Genomic DNA, 14,599 nt, shown 5'->3' with positions numbered 1-14,599 from the left:
CTTATCGTGAAAGTATGCAAAATAAAGTGCTCTCAGAGCCTTTGCTCAAGCAAAAACCTTCGGCCATCACACCCACTGTGCTACACAACGAACAGATGTGCCTACATCCTTGCCCACAGTAAGATCCAGTACAAATTATATTTTAAACAGAATTGTTTCAATTACATTAGACCAGAAGGAAATAAAATTTTGATAAATTATTTTAATCACACCCATTACTGAAAATTTTAAACCATGTCATTTAATTTTTTCCTTAAATATTTACAGAAAGACAGAGGCATAAGTATTAATAAAATACTCTTTACTCTGGAATCCTGTAATCTTTTCCATACTTACATTTACCTGTCTTTATTTACATGCTTTAGACTAATTTTGTTTACTCAGAAAACAGTACCCTAACAATAGGATTCAGTAGTAAGATATCCTTACTAAATCTACAAAGTTCAGTCTGCAAGATGTTCAGAACAAGCCAAGCACAGAGCCAAGTTGGTAGATTTAAATATCATGCACAGCATGTGGTTTCTGGAAACTGTGCCTAACAGGGTGGTGCCTTGCTTCAAGCTACTGCATCAGAGCCTTTCAAGATATGTATATGATACTCATCACCATGGTACCTACAGACCTGTATTATCCAATTTTCCTGCTTACACAAGACTCCTCCAACACTACCCCCAAGCAGCACTGAGATCTAGAGCTGCATAGAGAGCAGCAAACCTTTTTTCCTGCAAAACTAGGTTATTTCCATACACATCAAGTCAACAGCTCAAAATTACAATAGGTTGAGCATATATCTTAGTTATATATGGATAAAATGCTACAGGTGTTCCTATACAGTCAGCGTTTTCATCATTTTTCAAGAGGAAAATATCAAATATTAATTATTAGTACTGCTAGCTAGCAGTACTAATAATTATGTGGCACACAAATAGGTGAAAGTCAATATTCCTTAAGGTCTTTCTTTTTTGTGGGATTCTTTCCTCACCTCACCAGCCCCTAAACAAGGTGGCCTTTAAATTGTTCTCAGACACGATTACTCACATTGATTCAAAGTGGAACACTGAGGAAAAAAATAGAAAAGCAAGCTGACTGTCCCCTAGGGGAGAAGAGCTTCCTGCAAATTCTCTCACAGGTTTTCTGTAGTTTAGCGGAATAGTTTTCTTAACTTACAAACAACAACTTTTTCATTAATATCCTTACATTATTTTCTTCTGTCATGTACTAGAAGCAGGCTCTAAACTCCCAAGGACCAACTAGCTTCCTTGCTCCCTGGACACCCAATTCTTACTTTTGCTTTTAACCCTGTATCAGTCAGACATGAAGCTCCAGCTACCCAAGCCCATCAGGGTAATCCAGGGTTCTGCTTTAGAAGCATACAAACCTACTCATTCAACATCAAACAAAGCAGATTTAGTGTGACTTTCACAGAATGACTAGTGTTGGGAGGGACCTCTGGAGATCATCTAGTCCAGCATATACCACTCCACACTCTCCAAATAAAGCTGGTTCACCTGGAGCAGAATGCACAAGATTTTGTCCAGGTGGCTTTTGAATCATCTCCAGAGAAGGAGACCCTCCACAACCTCTATGGTCTTTTAATAAAGCAAGTACAGCAAAACACACTCCAAAGAAACCATGGCCAACCTGCTCTGGCTACACAGCATTTAGACACCTCACAGTTCTATGGAAAGGGGAAGGTATATAAAATAACTTACTTTTTTTAAGCCCAAGCCATCAATTTAAAATAGCCAGATGCCCAATGCCAGATGCCCTGAGGAAGGCTCCAGCCACACTGAACCAGCCAGTCAGGGACCTACAAAAGATGCAGCTACAGCTGCCAAGAGTTTGCAATCACATCATGAGCAGGAACGGGGGGAGAGAAACAGAAGCAGTAAGAGATATAGTAACTTGCACAGTCGCTAGAGGTACATCCAGATAGCCACAGGCCCATTTAGGTGGAAAGGGCATCTATCTCGGGTTTTACCTGCCAGCAATACTCCATAAGCCACATTACCATAAGAGGAGTTGAAGCAACGCAACGCTGGTGCAAAGCTGCTTTCAACACCCATTTCAGAGCCCAGGTAGAGCACAAACATGCCTGGCAGCACATAGCAGCGCAGATGGAACTCTGGGGTGATCCAGCTTGATTTCAGCATGAGGCCAACAACATGAGGAACCATTTTCGTTGTGGCCTTTCCCCATCGTTAAGTCTTCTGAATGAAAGAGTGCATTTGGAGCTCTCCACAAGCATGATGTCTATTAAAGAGAAATACTAATATTTCTAACAAGCCAAGTGATTTACATGCAAGAGATGAGTAAAGTACTGTGAAATGGAATAGAACATAAACTACATCTTTTCACACAAATAGAAAATTTATTCAAGTATACTGGTATTACAAAGAAGCTATAAAGAACTGTTTGTGCAACAAAATGAAGGCTGCTAGACACAAAAATGCCATTTTAGTTGATTTAGTTTTTTCATCATTCTCTTAGTACTTTTTATTTCAGCAGGCTTTATTTATACAGTCATGCAGCATTTAAATTATTTTTTTGGCACTGGAACCTTAATTCAGATCAAAGTGATTTAAAAAGCCTAAGTTTTCTTCTGCTTTAATTATAAAACTGTAAAATATCTGAAGTTTAATTACAAATAATTAGTTAAAAAAGGAAACCTTTCTTCTGCAACTAATGTTACTTCTGCCAGAACAATCTTCTTTTCTTCCTAAAAAAAACCCCACAAACAAAACAACCTTTAAAACTTTCCTCAAGTACACTGAAACTGTTTGAAGAAAATGAAACACATACACCAAAAATTAATGGAATTTATTACAAGAAAATTCGTGTTATAATTCAAGATTTTTCAGCAAGGAAATAGATAGATGCATACCATACCTAGAAGCATCTTTCCAGGAACTATATAGTATTTCTTCTTGGTATGAGAGGTGGGAAGAGGTCTGGAAAGCCAAAGAAAGAATGGCACAATGAGAGCAACCTTGCTACAGACTCTCAAACCAAACTTCCAAACCAAGCTTCACGTATTATTTCAGAGAGTTGCCCAAGACTCACTGGGTAAATTCTGGCACGAACAAGATCAGATGGACCAATACAGAGAGGTTTAATCAGAGATATAAAATATTCTTCTCATTTTAGTGGTATCTTTAGCTATTAATTTGGCTTTGGCCATATTGATCATCATCATTGGTCTACTTTGGCCTGCAATCAGGAGACATGGAGACACACTATCTATAACGCTGCTGCTTCTTTTGAGAACACACACAGAATCATTCTTGAGGAGAAAAGACAACGTAGAAAGAACCGTGTCTTGCCGATACTGCCTAAGGAGAGACTTTCCGCTGTGCCTTCTGCAACCGGACTTCTCTACCTCACACTGGCCTTTTTGGCCATCAGCGCGCTTGTAGCAAGCGTGGGTAGAGCCCTTCTCAAATCTTCGTTCACGAAGACTAGCTGTGATGATGATGGTATCTAGGCTGTTGATGTATAACACACAAAATAAGGTTTCTTAAGATCCTGCCTCACTTCTGAGCCTAATTTCTTTATCTTCTTATTAAAATAATTTTAAAAATCAACTCTTGCTACAATAAGCAGTCGTATCAGATAAATACAGTATCAAATACAAGAAAAGGCATGACAGAACATTCATCTTCACATAACTGTTGAAAATGAGAGGATAAAACACAGCGCAGCATTCCTTCAAATATATTTTTATTTGAAAAGAAAAAAAATTATTTTAAAAAAGCATCTGAGGCATGAAAAAAGAGTATATAGCAGAAGGTTCATAATCTACAGAACAACAGCTACAAGTTCCACCACAGAGTCACACTCAAAGTGTGGGCTCCTTGCACTTCAGTAACAGAAGTCCATGGTGTTACTTTGGGTTAGGAAAGCTACTCTAAAGGCCAGAGGTGACTGCAGGCATCTCATCTGAATTTCCAACTGGACCTAAACCCTTCTCAAAGTAGCCCAGTAAGTACAAGTCCCCTCAAACAGAGTAGCCAGCCAAACATAACTGATTCCGATCCAGAAAAGTTGACAGGCTGTATAATGAAAACAAGGAGATTCCAATATTTCCAAAGCGCTATAATATCACATAAAGGCAAAAAGCACCAAGTGGATCAGTTTACAAAAGAGAAACTACTAAACAGCCTATAAAGGCACAGGCATTGTGCAGTTTAAAAAAGGAGATTTTTAAGTGTATAATTTAATGTGCTGCTTTACACTTTGGGCAGCAAGATCCTCCCATTGTCTTCTCAAAGGCCACCATTGAAAACACACTCTGAAAACAATGAAGTCAAACTACAAACACACAAAAGACTTGGAGAAACCAGAGTTAAAGGCCCAGAAGCAAACTTTTGGAATGAATTCTCAATTGAAGGTTTCATATGAGAAACCAGAAACAAATTAAGTCATCTGCTAAAAAAATCAAATTATTCTGGATTAGGAATTCCAGTTCTCCCCATGTTGCCTCCAAGATGTTGACCTATTACTTTATAACCCAATAAATTGTATCTTTCAATCCAAAGTGACTAGTAAAGGACTGTCAAGTATATAGGCATTAATACAGTAAAGAACTTCAGTTTGACAACTCACACCCTCACAGCAGCTTGAACTCTGGGTGTGCTACAACATACTTCAGGGAAACATCCTGGGGTAAAATGCAGGCACAGGATTTACCACAAAACACATGGTTCCAAAATCAGCCACACGCTAAGTATTTAGAATTTAAATTACAACAGGGCAAACCTCCTCTGCCTACCTTCCAGAGGCAACTTCAGCACATCAATCTCTTTTACACTCATGCCTGTCTTCTCCTGGAGTCCTTTATCTCATTTTGGAATCTGGACGAAGACATATCAAGGCGCTCTTTGACAAAACCAAACAGTTTGATACTGGTTAGGTGGATTTCTGGGCTTGGTTTTAACTATGATATTCCACAATAAAGGGCTTGGCTGACCCCTATCTACAGACATGTTTTATTTTCCTGATATCAGTGTTAATTCTTAAGTATCTTTATAACGGACAACATCCAGTGCCTCAGCATTCTCTTTTTTCCCCCCACTAAGTAATTATGTTACCTTAAAACCACTGCAAACATCAACTTTAAGAGACTATTTCAATGAATAGTATTTTTCAGTGCTTTATTCACACACTGGAACTCCATGATGGGTTTTTTAGTACCAAAGTAAATAATCATTACCAGCTTCAATAGTTGCTGAGAAAACGCCAAGAACTATTTTAAACAGCATCAACTGAGAAATATTCCTGCATAGAAACTGGAGGCTGGATGCTGAAAAAGGCACTCCTGATGCATCACGACGCTGAAAGTCTACACACTTAGCTAGGCAACACCTCCTAAAGAAAAGTACCTGACTGACAGAGCCATGCAACTCCGAGCTACATTCCTCTGTATCAGAGGGAGAGAAAATTCTTAGAAAAGCAGTCAAAAACTGAAGTTACACTTACTCAGAGCAGGTAAGCAAACAATTGGAAATGCTGTGTGCATAAATGAAATGCTATTTCTAAGTCGGGACTGCAGATAAACACTTGTGGTGTTTCTTTTATTTAGGTATTTGAGAGCGTTCAAAGACTGATTTCCCACCTAAGCACTGGGGGTAGGTCATTTGACAGTGATGATGGGGAAGTCTAGAGTCTGGTTCCCGGGCCCAGCACCAGTTACTAACTGCTATAAGTAAAAGCTGTAAGTAAAAAGAGGTAGGAGTTAAGGACAGGACAGAGATCTAAGAAGGGTTTAGGCTGCTGCTGAGTGGGTGTGTTTCCATGACCATTTTGGTCACTGAATCGTGACCCTGTTTCAAGAGTTCAAGTATTTTTTTTAAGTACGCAAATTACCAAGCTGCATGGAAATGGCATCCAGGCACTGGCAGAGATGCTACCAATTACTGTAGCTCTGCCACCACGTACTGTGTTGTTCTTCTGAACTCGTACTGGACTAGCTGACTAAAACACGCAGCAGTTAAAATTATACAATCCTCTCATTAGAAAAATAGCCTAGAGTAATGCTAAGTGCAAAACACCCACTCTGGAAACAGGATGCTAAATTCAGAAAAACCTGTCCTCCCCTGAACCACAAGGTCAGAGGTCGTGGCTGGCTTTTTTAGGTCTACTGACAGGTTGGTGAATAACAGGGGATGCCACAGACCAGTCCAGTCATCTAGAAGTAATGGTTTGTACCATCATGTGGAAAATCCTGGTTCAATTACCTGTCAGTCTCTGGCTTTCTGGGACAGCTGGGACTGGGAGCACTCCTGAGGCCAGTGTGCTTAAATCCTGGCAAGAAGGAAATGATCTCAGGCAGTCAGTGACCCCTGCAAATAAATTAAGGAGCCTTTGTGGCAGACTAATGAGAAGCCTGTTCAGCTCTCTGCTGGAAGACAGATGCCAAAAAAGATGTGGTCTAAAATTTTACGTATACAACAAAATACTGCTGTTTAATATAATGATAGTATATATATGCACATGAGGATTTAGAGGTTACACTGATTCTTAACAGTTTTTGAAGAACGAATGTGGGCCATTTGAATAAACCACTGGACAAAAAAGACATAAAAGACAAAACATCTTAAGATAAAAGCAAAATAATTCTAAAAAAAAAAAAAAAAGAGCAATTAAAAAGATGAAGAGGCGAAGGAAAGAAGGGGAACAAAGACAGTAAATAAGTATTATATCCCACCAACTGAAACCTCCCACTATTCTGGAAAAATCTCCTCATGAAGCCACTAGGACAACAAAGGCTAACAGAGTAACTCACAACGGTCCTAGGGAACACAAGGATTAGTATTCAAGGAAGCCACTTTTACTTTTTCTCTCTCTCAAGGCTTAATGAGGCCAGAAAAGGCCAGTGTGGTAAAGCACCATCAACGAGCCATCCCCAGTTACAGAGGCTGTGTGACAAAATTTCATCAGCTTCAACAGTCTGATTTACTGATTTTCTTTTTCCTTGAAATGAAACAGAGATTGATAGATTACTTGATCCTTGGCTGCTGCCCCAGTGATCCAGCTTGTTTCTTTGTTTCACAACAAGCTGTCATACACAAACAGCAGCAACCCTGTGCTAGCCTGAAGCATCCTCTGAAGATAGAGCCAAGTGCATGTCACTGCCTTTGGAGATGTCTGTTATAAGCTATTCACAGGTCTGCAAAATATTTCAACTGTCTTGAAGTAACAAACTGAGCAGCAGTGTTGACATGCTAAGTAATATTTAGGATGCCATTCCAAAAAACACCTTTTTCTGACTCTTGAAATTTCATTTAACAACAGGTTGGCCTTCGGGGAAAAATGGTTTAGTATGGAGCTCTGCAGAGGGTGAAACTGGGAAAGAAACTGCACCCTCTTACTGGGGAGGGACTGCCTGTGCAAACAAATAACACAAATATTTCAAGTTTGGAGGACTATCCTGAGACAGTAAGCATGTGACCTAAGAACCTGATCCAGTAGATGTGAAATTCTACTGCTATCCTGACTTAAAAAACCTGCCCATAGAGCAAGCTCCCACTCTAAATAAGGAGAGTTTATACAATCAGTCACCCCAAACAGGAAAGCAAGAGGGAGTCCAAAGGTTGCCAAGCCCAAAGGCATAGGCTTCCACAGTCAAGAGAAATTCTCAAATTTATTTAAAAATCCGAGGGCCAAAGAACAAAGAACTTTCAGCATAAGGTTCAGACCTCCAAATAAAAGAAACAATCATTTCAACAAAAATTAGGGTTAAAAGAACATTGAGGGAAATGGACAGTTTAAAAAGGTTTCTTTTCCAAAAAAAAAAGACAGTTAACCAAAAAGCTGAGTAAAGCCTGTAAAATATTTAGAAATAAAAATTTAAAAAATCTAACCTAAAACAGGCGCAAAGAACAGATTCACTTTTATGTAAGTAACAATAACAATAAGCATCTCTGTCTTCTGATTTACTCTGTTTTTCCAACTATGTTTTTCAAGATATATATAGATATATAACTTTCACCCCAGATTGGCAGCAGGTTTGCATCTACAGCTTCAGCATCAAATATTTCAGCTAAAGAAATTCCATAAACAAAGAGCAAAGTCTGATTCAGTCAACTTCAGAGAAAAAATTTTTAAAAGTCCTAGCAGCCAACAACAAGGGAAAGGCAAATTTCCAGATGAGGGAAGCAAAGGAGCTCTAATTCATCACTCTTGCAGCTATCAGATGGTTAACAAATTGAGATGAGATACTTCAGAGCCTTTTCAGCGACTTTCACTCTGGCAAACTTTAAGGATTCAGAAGTGCAGCTGGAATACATATGGGAGATGCTGGAGAAAGCTGATCATTTCAATTTGTAACTCCATTGTGTGCTGGAAGAACTTCCTGCAGATGAGGCATATCCCATCAGTGACTCAGGGAGACTCTCCGTCTGCTAACAGTCATGAATTTGTTCTCTGAACCAGCTACTAGAAGTGACATGCTTTATGTTAATGTTACATATGCAACAAGAATCTTAAAAAAAAAAAAAAAAAGCCTGTAGGGGTATAATTTCTTTTTTTGCTTCCAAAAATCTCTATACAACAGCATCTCAAATGAAAAAAAAAATTAAATAAAATAATTTTTAAAAAAAATTAAAATTAAAAAATTTTTGATAAAAGGAAGATTTTACGTTTTTCCTATTTTGATCAAAGTGTTTCATTTAACACAACTTGTTATGCACAAACCCTTTCAAAATCAAAATATAAACATATTTTTAGCATTTATAAATGAAACTGGTATCATATTAATAGATTATTATTGTGCCAGGTTCATCCCATTAGTTACTGGTTCACTTGGTTATTACTCAACTACAACCCCTGAAAACTACACAGCCTAAGTTACTTAGGCATTTTCTCTGGGTTACCTTTTTCCTGCATGAATATGTTAAAGCCACTGTTTCATGTACAAATTATCTTTACGGTGGTTTGAAATTAGCATGCAGAAGATGGAATAGAGGGGACAAAGGGAAAACACAACAGAGAACAAACAAAAGTCCCTGTCTTCCCACACCTACCTCACTGCTGGAATTCAGATTTCAGCCACCTGCAAAGTGGAGCTACTAAAAGCTACTGGAGACATGCACTTGGAGCTGAAAAATTGAGAGTAGATGACAAAAAGGGGCCATAAAAATCAGAGATGTAAATTAATAATCAAATATACACACACAACAAGGAGACAGATGGCGAGCAATTTTCCCCAGTGTACTTACACTTGTTCTTCTAGTGCGTGTATTTGGGTCACTTGCTAGATTAAATCTCATGTGACAGACCCAACAGAGGTACTGTCAAATGTGTATGGGCTCGGCCTGTTTTTAAATTTTGCATGTCTTGACACCACAGGGTGAAAACATTTATCAGGGTTTCTTCAACGCTGTTTGGAATATTGCCTGGCAACTTTGAAACAAGGCTGATGGATATTTTCTACCATCAGCAAGGATGCCTCATTCAGGTCAGCTAAACAAAATGTAGTACAAGCTAGAGAAAGTTGGTCTGCACTACCAAATCTCATGGAAGCGTCCTGACATGGACACAGACACATCTGTACGCGTTTTCCAGAGCACAGGTTTTGTTCATGAGTCCCTGAGAAAATATATCACTTGAGGTTAAAGGTTCTTACTCTTCTTAAAATATGCCTTTCTTCTGACATTTAGGAGAAGAAAGGAACACCTCAATGGATGAGTTGCTTTTGACATGTTCACTTTAACAATGCATGACCTCAGATACGCAGAACACTAAATCTTCCACACTCCAGCTATAACGTGACACTGACCTGTCTTAGTTAGCACAGGTCATCTGAGGGACTACAGCTTCAATGTAAGGCACCTGCAGATCAAATTGCTTATTGGGAGGGGGAGGAGGGCAGAGGAGGCTTAAATGGCAGCAAAAACTAATAATGTAGATTTGTAAGCCTAATTGCAGCAACGGGTTTCCCTCCTGTAATACTGGTAGATATTAGCATGAAACACGAACTACATGTGCAGAGATTAGCCCCCTTAATCTGCCAAAAAGCTGGGTTTAACACGGTGCAACAAGCAAGATCTTTATTGCATCTTCAAGAATGGCAACTGCATTTCGCCCTACCCCATTACCATTTCCAAGATGATTTTGCTCAGCAATAAACAAACCTTTATTATCAAGCAACATGAGCTACTGTGGCATTAGATCAACATCTAAATATTTCCCCCACCTCTTCCCTCATTACCTCTTGTTTTGGGTTACTGCATGCTGCATTCAGCTTCAAATAAAACAAATAAGTAAAAATAGGGAAAAATACATCTATTTGCTCCTAGTTGAACAAGGGCGGTCGTAGTTCACATGTAACTAGGAAATATCACAGCTATCTGTGAGAATTACAGAAGCAGGGACTAGGATGGCAAAAGCTTGTGTTTTCTAGGTCTACACCTCCATGGAAGGGAAAAAAAAAAAAAGGCAGTGCTTCTTTACACTGGCTCTCGAGTTTAAAGACTGTCACTTGCACTCAAACTAATCAATAAGTCAACTGATCAAAAATATCACGTTTGTACTGATTATGCATGTGCCATATATCTGTTTAGTCTGAAAGAAACAACAAGTTAGGCACTCTAATGACCAAAAGTAAGAACATGCACATTTGGTCACTCAACTTCCTCAGGCTTTAAATTCATTCAATTTCAGTTTAATTGGGTGAAGGGTGGGAAATAAAATATTGAATCCTTTGATATAGAGTCATAAAGCCCAGACTACAAGCAAGTTGGTTATATCACTGTCCATACAGCCTTTGCTTTGGTGCCGTGCTGCTGCTAAAATATTAAGTTTTACCATTGGGAAATTGATTTTGCTATAAGAAGTTTTATGATGCCACTTCATCTTGCCCAACCTACGTTAAAAAATACAGAAAGCAATTACAGACAGCCTTTATGTAGTAAGCTTGATCACTATATTAAAAAGAGACCAGTCTGATGTAATTTCAATATGATGGCAAAGGAAGCAGAAAAAGCCATGGCAACATGCTGCCCTCCTGAAACAAGGCATCGTAGGTTCCCAGCTTAAATGCACAATCTTTAAAGTTAGCAGCATGATCCATCTCCCTCATGGAGGGCTGTGTCCTGCAGCTCCAGCATCAACCTCCTTTTCTAGTGTTAAGTTTCAAGCGGGCTCCTGCAGGGCAGCAAGATCCTGTGATTACAGTTAAAAGAATACTTCAGGTCTGAGAGCCTGCCTCGTTGAATAGATAAACCTTTCTAGTTCAACAATTACTAGCACGAAACAGCCATTTCTGCCTTGTCCCTTCCAGTGCTGCAATTGAAAAACATCCTAATTAGATGACCCCCACATAGAGAAATGCCATTAACTGGCTTTCAGAGCACTCTAGTAAATGCCTAAATCTTAGCTACAATGACAGTACTTTATTTAGCTAGGAGGTAAACACATAAACAAAACAGTATTTTAGAACACTTAAGTAGCCTGGGATTAGTACCAGCAAAGACAATGGGAGATTACCTTTTCCGAGATTACACTCAAATGCATGCCGCTTTTTTCCAACTGCATTAAGGCACACCCAGGAAAGATCAAGAGTAACCTTGACCTCCACATCAATAGCACCAGGTTGTACTTCGAATTGCCTTCCATGCCTAACTAATTTGAACAGGCCTACAGGACAGGCTTACAAGCATGTCCTTAAACAACCCAGTTTTGCCCAAACATTGCAACATATGCTATATAGGGTTTTGTAAATATTCCACAACTCCTGAAGTTCCTAACTATAACAAGGGGTTTAAAATAGTATCAGTGTGACAAAGTATTCACTACTTTCTATTTATCCAACTCAGACCTCACATTACAGAGTAACAGCTAGTTTTTTCTTTTATTGTTTGTGAATGAAGTCTCAAAACTTTAAAATACGTTTAAGAAAAATCATTGTAAGAAATTGGAAGACTCACAGAAACCTAAAACCACTTAATTGCTCACAAAGCTTCAAGTGTATGTAAATGACCCGAAGGGCTGAAGCCTGAATTGCCACATTCTGCAGCCAACTCTGTTTCCAGCCAGAGACCTAGACCAGGACTAACACTTGGCATTTGCTTCCAGTATAACAGATTTAATAGTAGCAAGCCTTGAAAACAGGGGGGAAGTATTCTGGAAGCAGTGACAGATCCTTAAACACGGCAGGTGCACTGTAATACCGCTTAAGGGAGGAAAATTCCAAGTTTAGTAACTAATCTACTCCAGGACAGGCAACTTGTTTCCCGAGGCAAATGCCTAATTAAAGACACATCTGACCCTTTCGCATCCCATCAGCGCGCCGGGAAATTCAGCTCATCCGACCAACACCTTCCTGCTCAGGCACATCCCTAATCCCATCTCACTGTGCTTCCTCGCGTCCCTCCTCTCACATCAAAGGCTCCAAGGCATCGACCCTGCCCGACAGCTGCTCGGAGTTCGAGGGCATCGGCAACCTGCACCGCGCCGCAGGGACCCTCTGCTTCACACACCCCACCCAGGGGCACTCAGTCACTCCCTTGCACACACAGACAGCCCTTACGGGTGGCCAGCTCCCGGTTCCCGGAGGACTCCAGCCGCGCTGCCAGGACGGGACGGGACGGGACAGGGCGAGCCGCGCCGAGCCCCCGACCGCCCGCACCCGGGGCCACAGAGGAGAGAGGCTGATGAAAAGCTGTCAAAGTCAATCCCTGCTCACTTTTTGAATGGTTTAATTCCAATGGAGCATGAATCACCCCAGGACAGTTAATAAGTTTAGCCAGGCGTGCTGTTCTCCCTAATACATTATAATTATGCATCTGTTTTAAATGCTATCAGATTAAGTCACCGGAAAAGGCACAAAGCGGTATTTCCCCCGACTGCGAACAGCGCCTTCCCGCAGCTCTGGCGGGCAGGTACGACCAGGAGAGGAGCAGGTGGGGAGCCCAGCCCCAGCCAGCCCCGCGCCGGTCCCGCCGGCGGTGCTGCGCTCCCGGGAGCAGCCGGGCAGCGGGGGCGGCTTCCCGAGAGGGTCTCGGTCCCGGGGGAGCGCTAGGACGGGACGGGAGGTGGTCGGGCGCCCCGCTGGTACTGCGCATCAAGGATCAGCCTGGGGCATGCCAAGTTAGAGCGGTAGGTCCCTTCCCGCTGCTTGGGGTTGGAGAGGACCGAGTCCAAGCTGTCAAAGCCCCGCGAGCGGCGGGTGCCGCCGCAGCCACCCAGAACCCAGGAGCCATGGGGACCCTCCGGCGTCACCCCGGGCATACCGAGCGGGGGAGGCCAAAACCCCGCTCCCGACAGGTGGGCAGCCCCCGCCCACCCACCCAGTCCCGCCGCTCCCCGCCCTACCTGTCATCGTAGCAGAAGTCGGCGCCCAGGGTGTTGAGGTACAGGGCGAGCCCCAGGGCGCTGCTCAACAACTCCGCGATCATCTCTCCGCCTGCCGCCACCGCCGCTCTCGCACCGAGGCAGCCCCCTGCCCTGCCCTGCCCAGCCTCCCGCGCCAGCCCCGCCGCGCCACCTCCGCGCCCCCCGGCACCGCGGGGCGCTGCTCCGCGCTCCGCCGGCCGCCGCAGCCTGACGGCGTCCCCCTGCTCCGCCGCCCCTACCCCATGGCAGCGGGGCGAGCGGAGGGGAGAGCGCAGCTGGTCTGAGCGGAGCGGAGCGCGTCTCCAGCTCCCGCCCTCCTCCCGCGGCGCCTCGGCGCTGCCGCGGCTCCTGCTCCAGCTCCGGCCCGCGACCCCCTCGCTGCCGAGCCGGGCGCCGCCGCCGAGGCTCTGGGAGCGCCCGCGTGGGGCGCCCCGGGCTCCCACCGCGCCTGCGTGCGGGCCCGCCCCGCGCCCGCCCCTCCGCGCCCCGCCCCGCGGCCCCCACCGCCCCCGCGCCCGGGCCGGGCCGTGCCGAGCCGGGCCCGCGGCGCCCGCGATGGGTTTAGCGGGGCGGGCTGCGCCGGGCGCGGGGCTGGGCGTGACCCGCTGCCGCCGGTTATCGCCGAGTGCTCCCCTCTTCGGGGGACTGTTTTCTTTCCCCCTTTCTCTTGTCAACGGTTTCCTTTCTCTGTTTTTTGACTTTTTTTTTTTCCCCCCCGTCTTCTTTCAGTCTTTTTCTCTCTTTTTGGTTGCTTTCTCTTTCTTGTCATTTATCTTTCTTCTTACTTTCTTTTCCCTTTTCCTCTGTTCCCCTTTTCTCTTCTTCCTTTTCCTGTCTTTCTTTTCCTTGGTTTCCTGTTCTCCTATTCCCCTCTTTTCTTCTTTATACTTAGCCCCGCAAAATAGGTCAGATTAGTAGGATGAGATGCCGGAGCAGGGGACTCCATGCTCCCAACTTATCCACAGCCTGGTATTTCCCTCTCTACTGGTATGAACATCCACGGGGAGCCCTTAGCTGAACTTCCAGTTATGCAAAACCGAAGGAAAATCGTTGATACTTGGCAGAGGAGGACTGGAAATAAAGGCACCCCAAGACAAAGGAGCACTGCAAGCTGGGGCTCCCTCAGGACAGCCCCACACCGGGGTGCTGCCTGAACGAGATGAGGTGGGCATAGCTTAAGCTGCACACTGCGAATGGGACAGATAAATAGACTGCGAAGGAAACCCAGCTGGGGGAAATAATGCACTGAAAAGGTCTTACAGAA

At 43.1% G+C, this 14,599-nt stretch overlaps 1 protein-coding gene across 1 annotated transcript in view; it reads right to left on the bottom strand.

The window, feature by feature from the left end:
- Positions 1–13,444, bottom strand: part of TMTC2 (transmembrane and tetratricopeptide repeat containing 2) — a 145,778-nt gene extending 132,334 nt beyond the window's left edge. Inside the window, exon 1 of the mRNA XM_027905354.1 lies at positions 13,315–13,444. Coding sequence (XP_027761155.1) covers positions 13,315–13,397 — 83 coding nt within the window. The 5' untranslated portion in view covers positions 13,398–13,444. The remainder of the gene's footprint in view (positions 1–13,314) is intronic.
- Between the last annotated feature and the right edge of the window lie 1,155 nt (positions 13,445–14,599).

Source organism: Empidonax traillii, unplaced genomic scaffold (genome assembly GCF_003031625.1).
Source record: "Empidonax traillii isolate 1590-97213 ecotype Southwest subspecies unplaced genomic scaffold, ASM303162v1 scaffold1146:size291564, whole genome shotgun sequence".
Taxonomy (NCBI): Eukaryota; Metazoa; Chordata; class Aves; order Passeriformes; family Tyrannidae; genus Empidonax; species Empidonax traillii.
The sequence above is the reverse complement of the archived record's forward strand: the minus strand, read 5'-3'. Positions and strand labels throughout refer to the sequence as shown.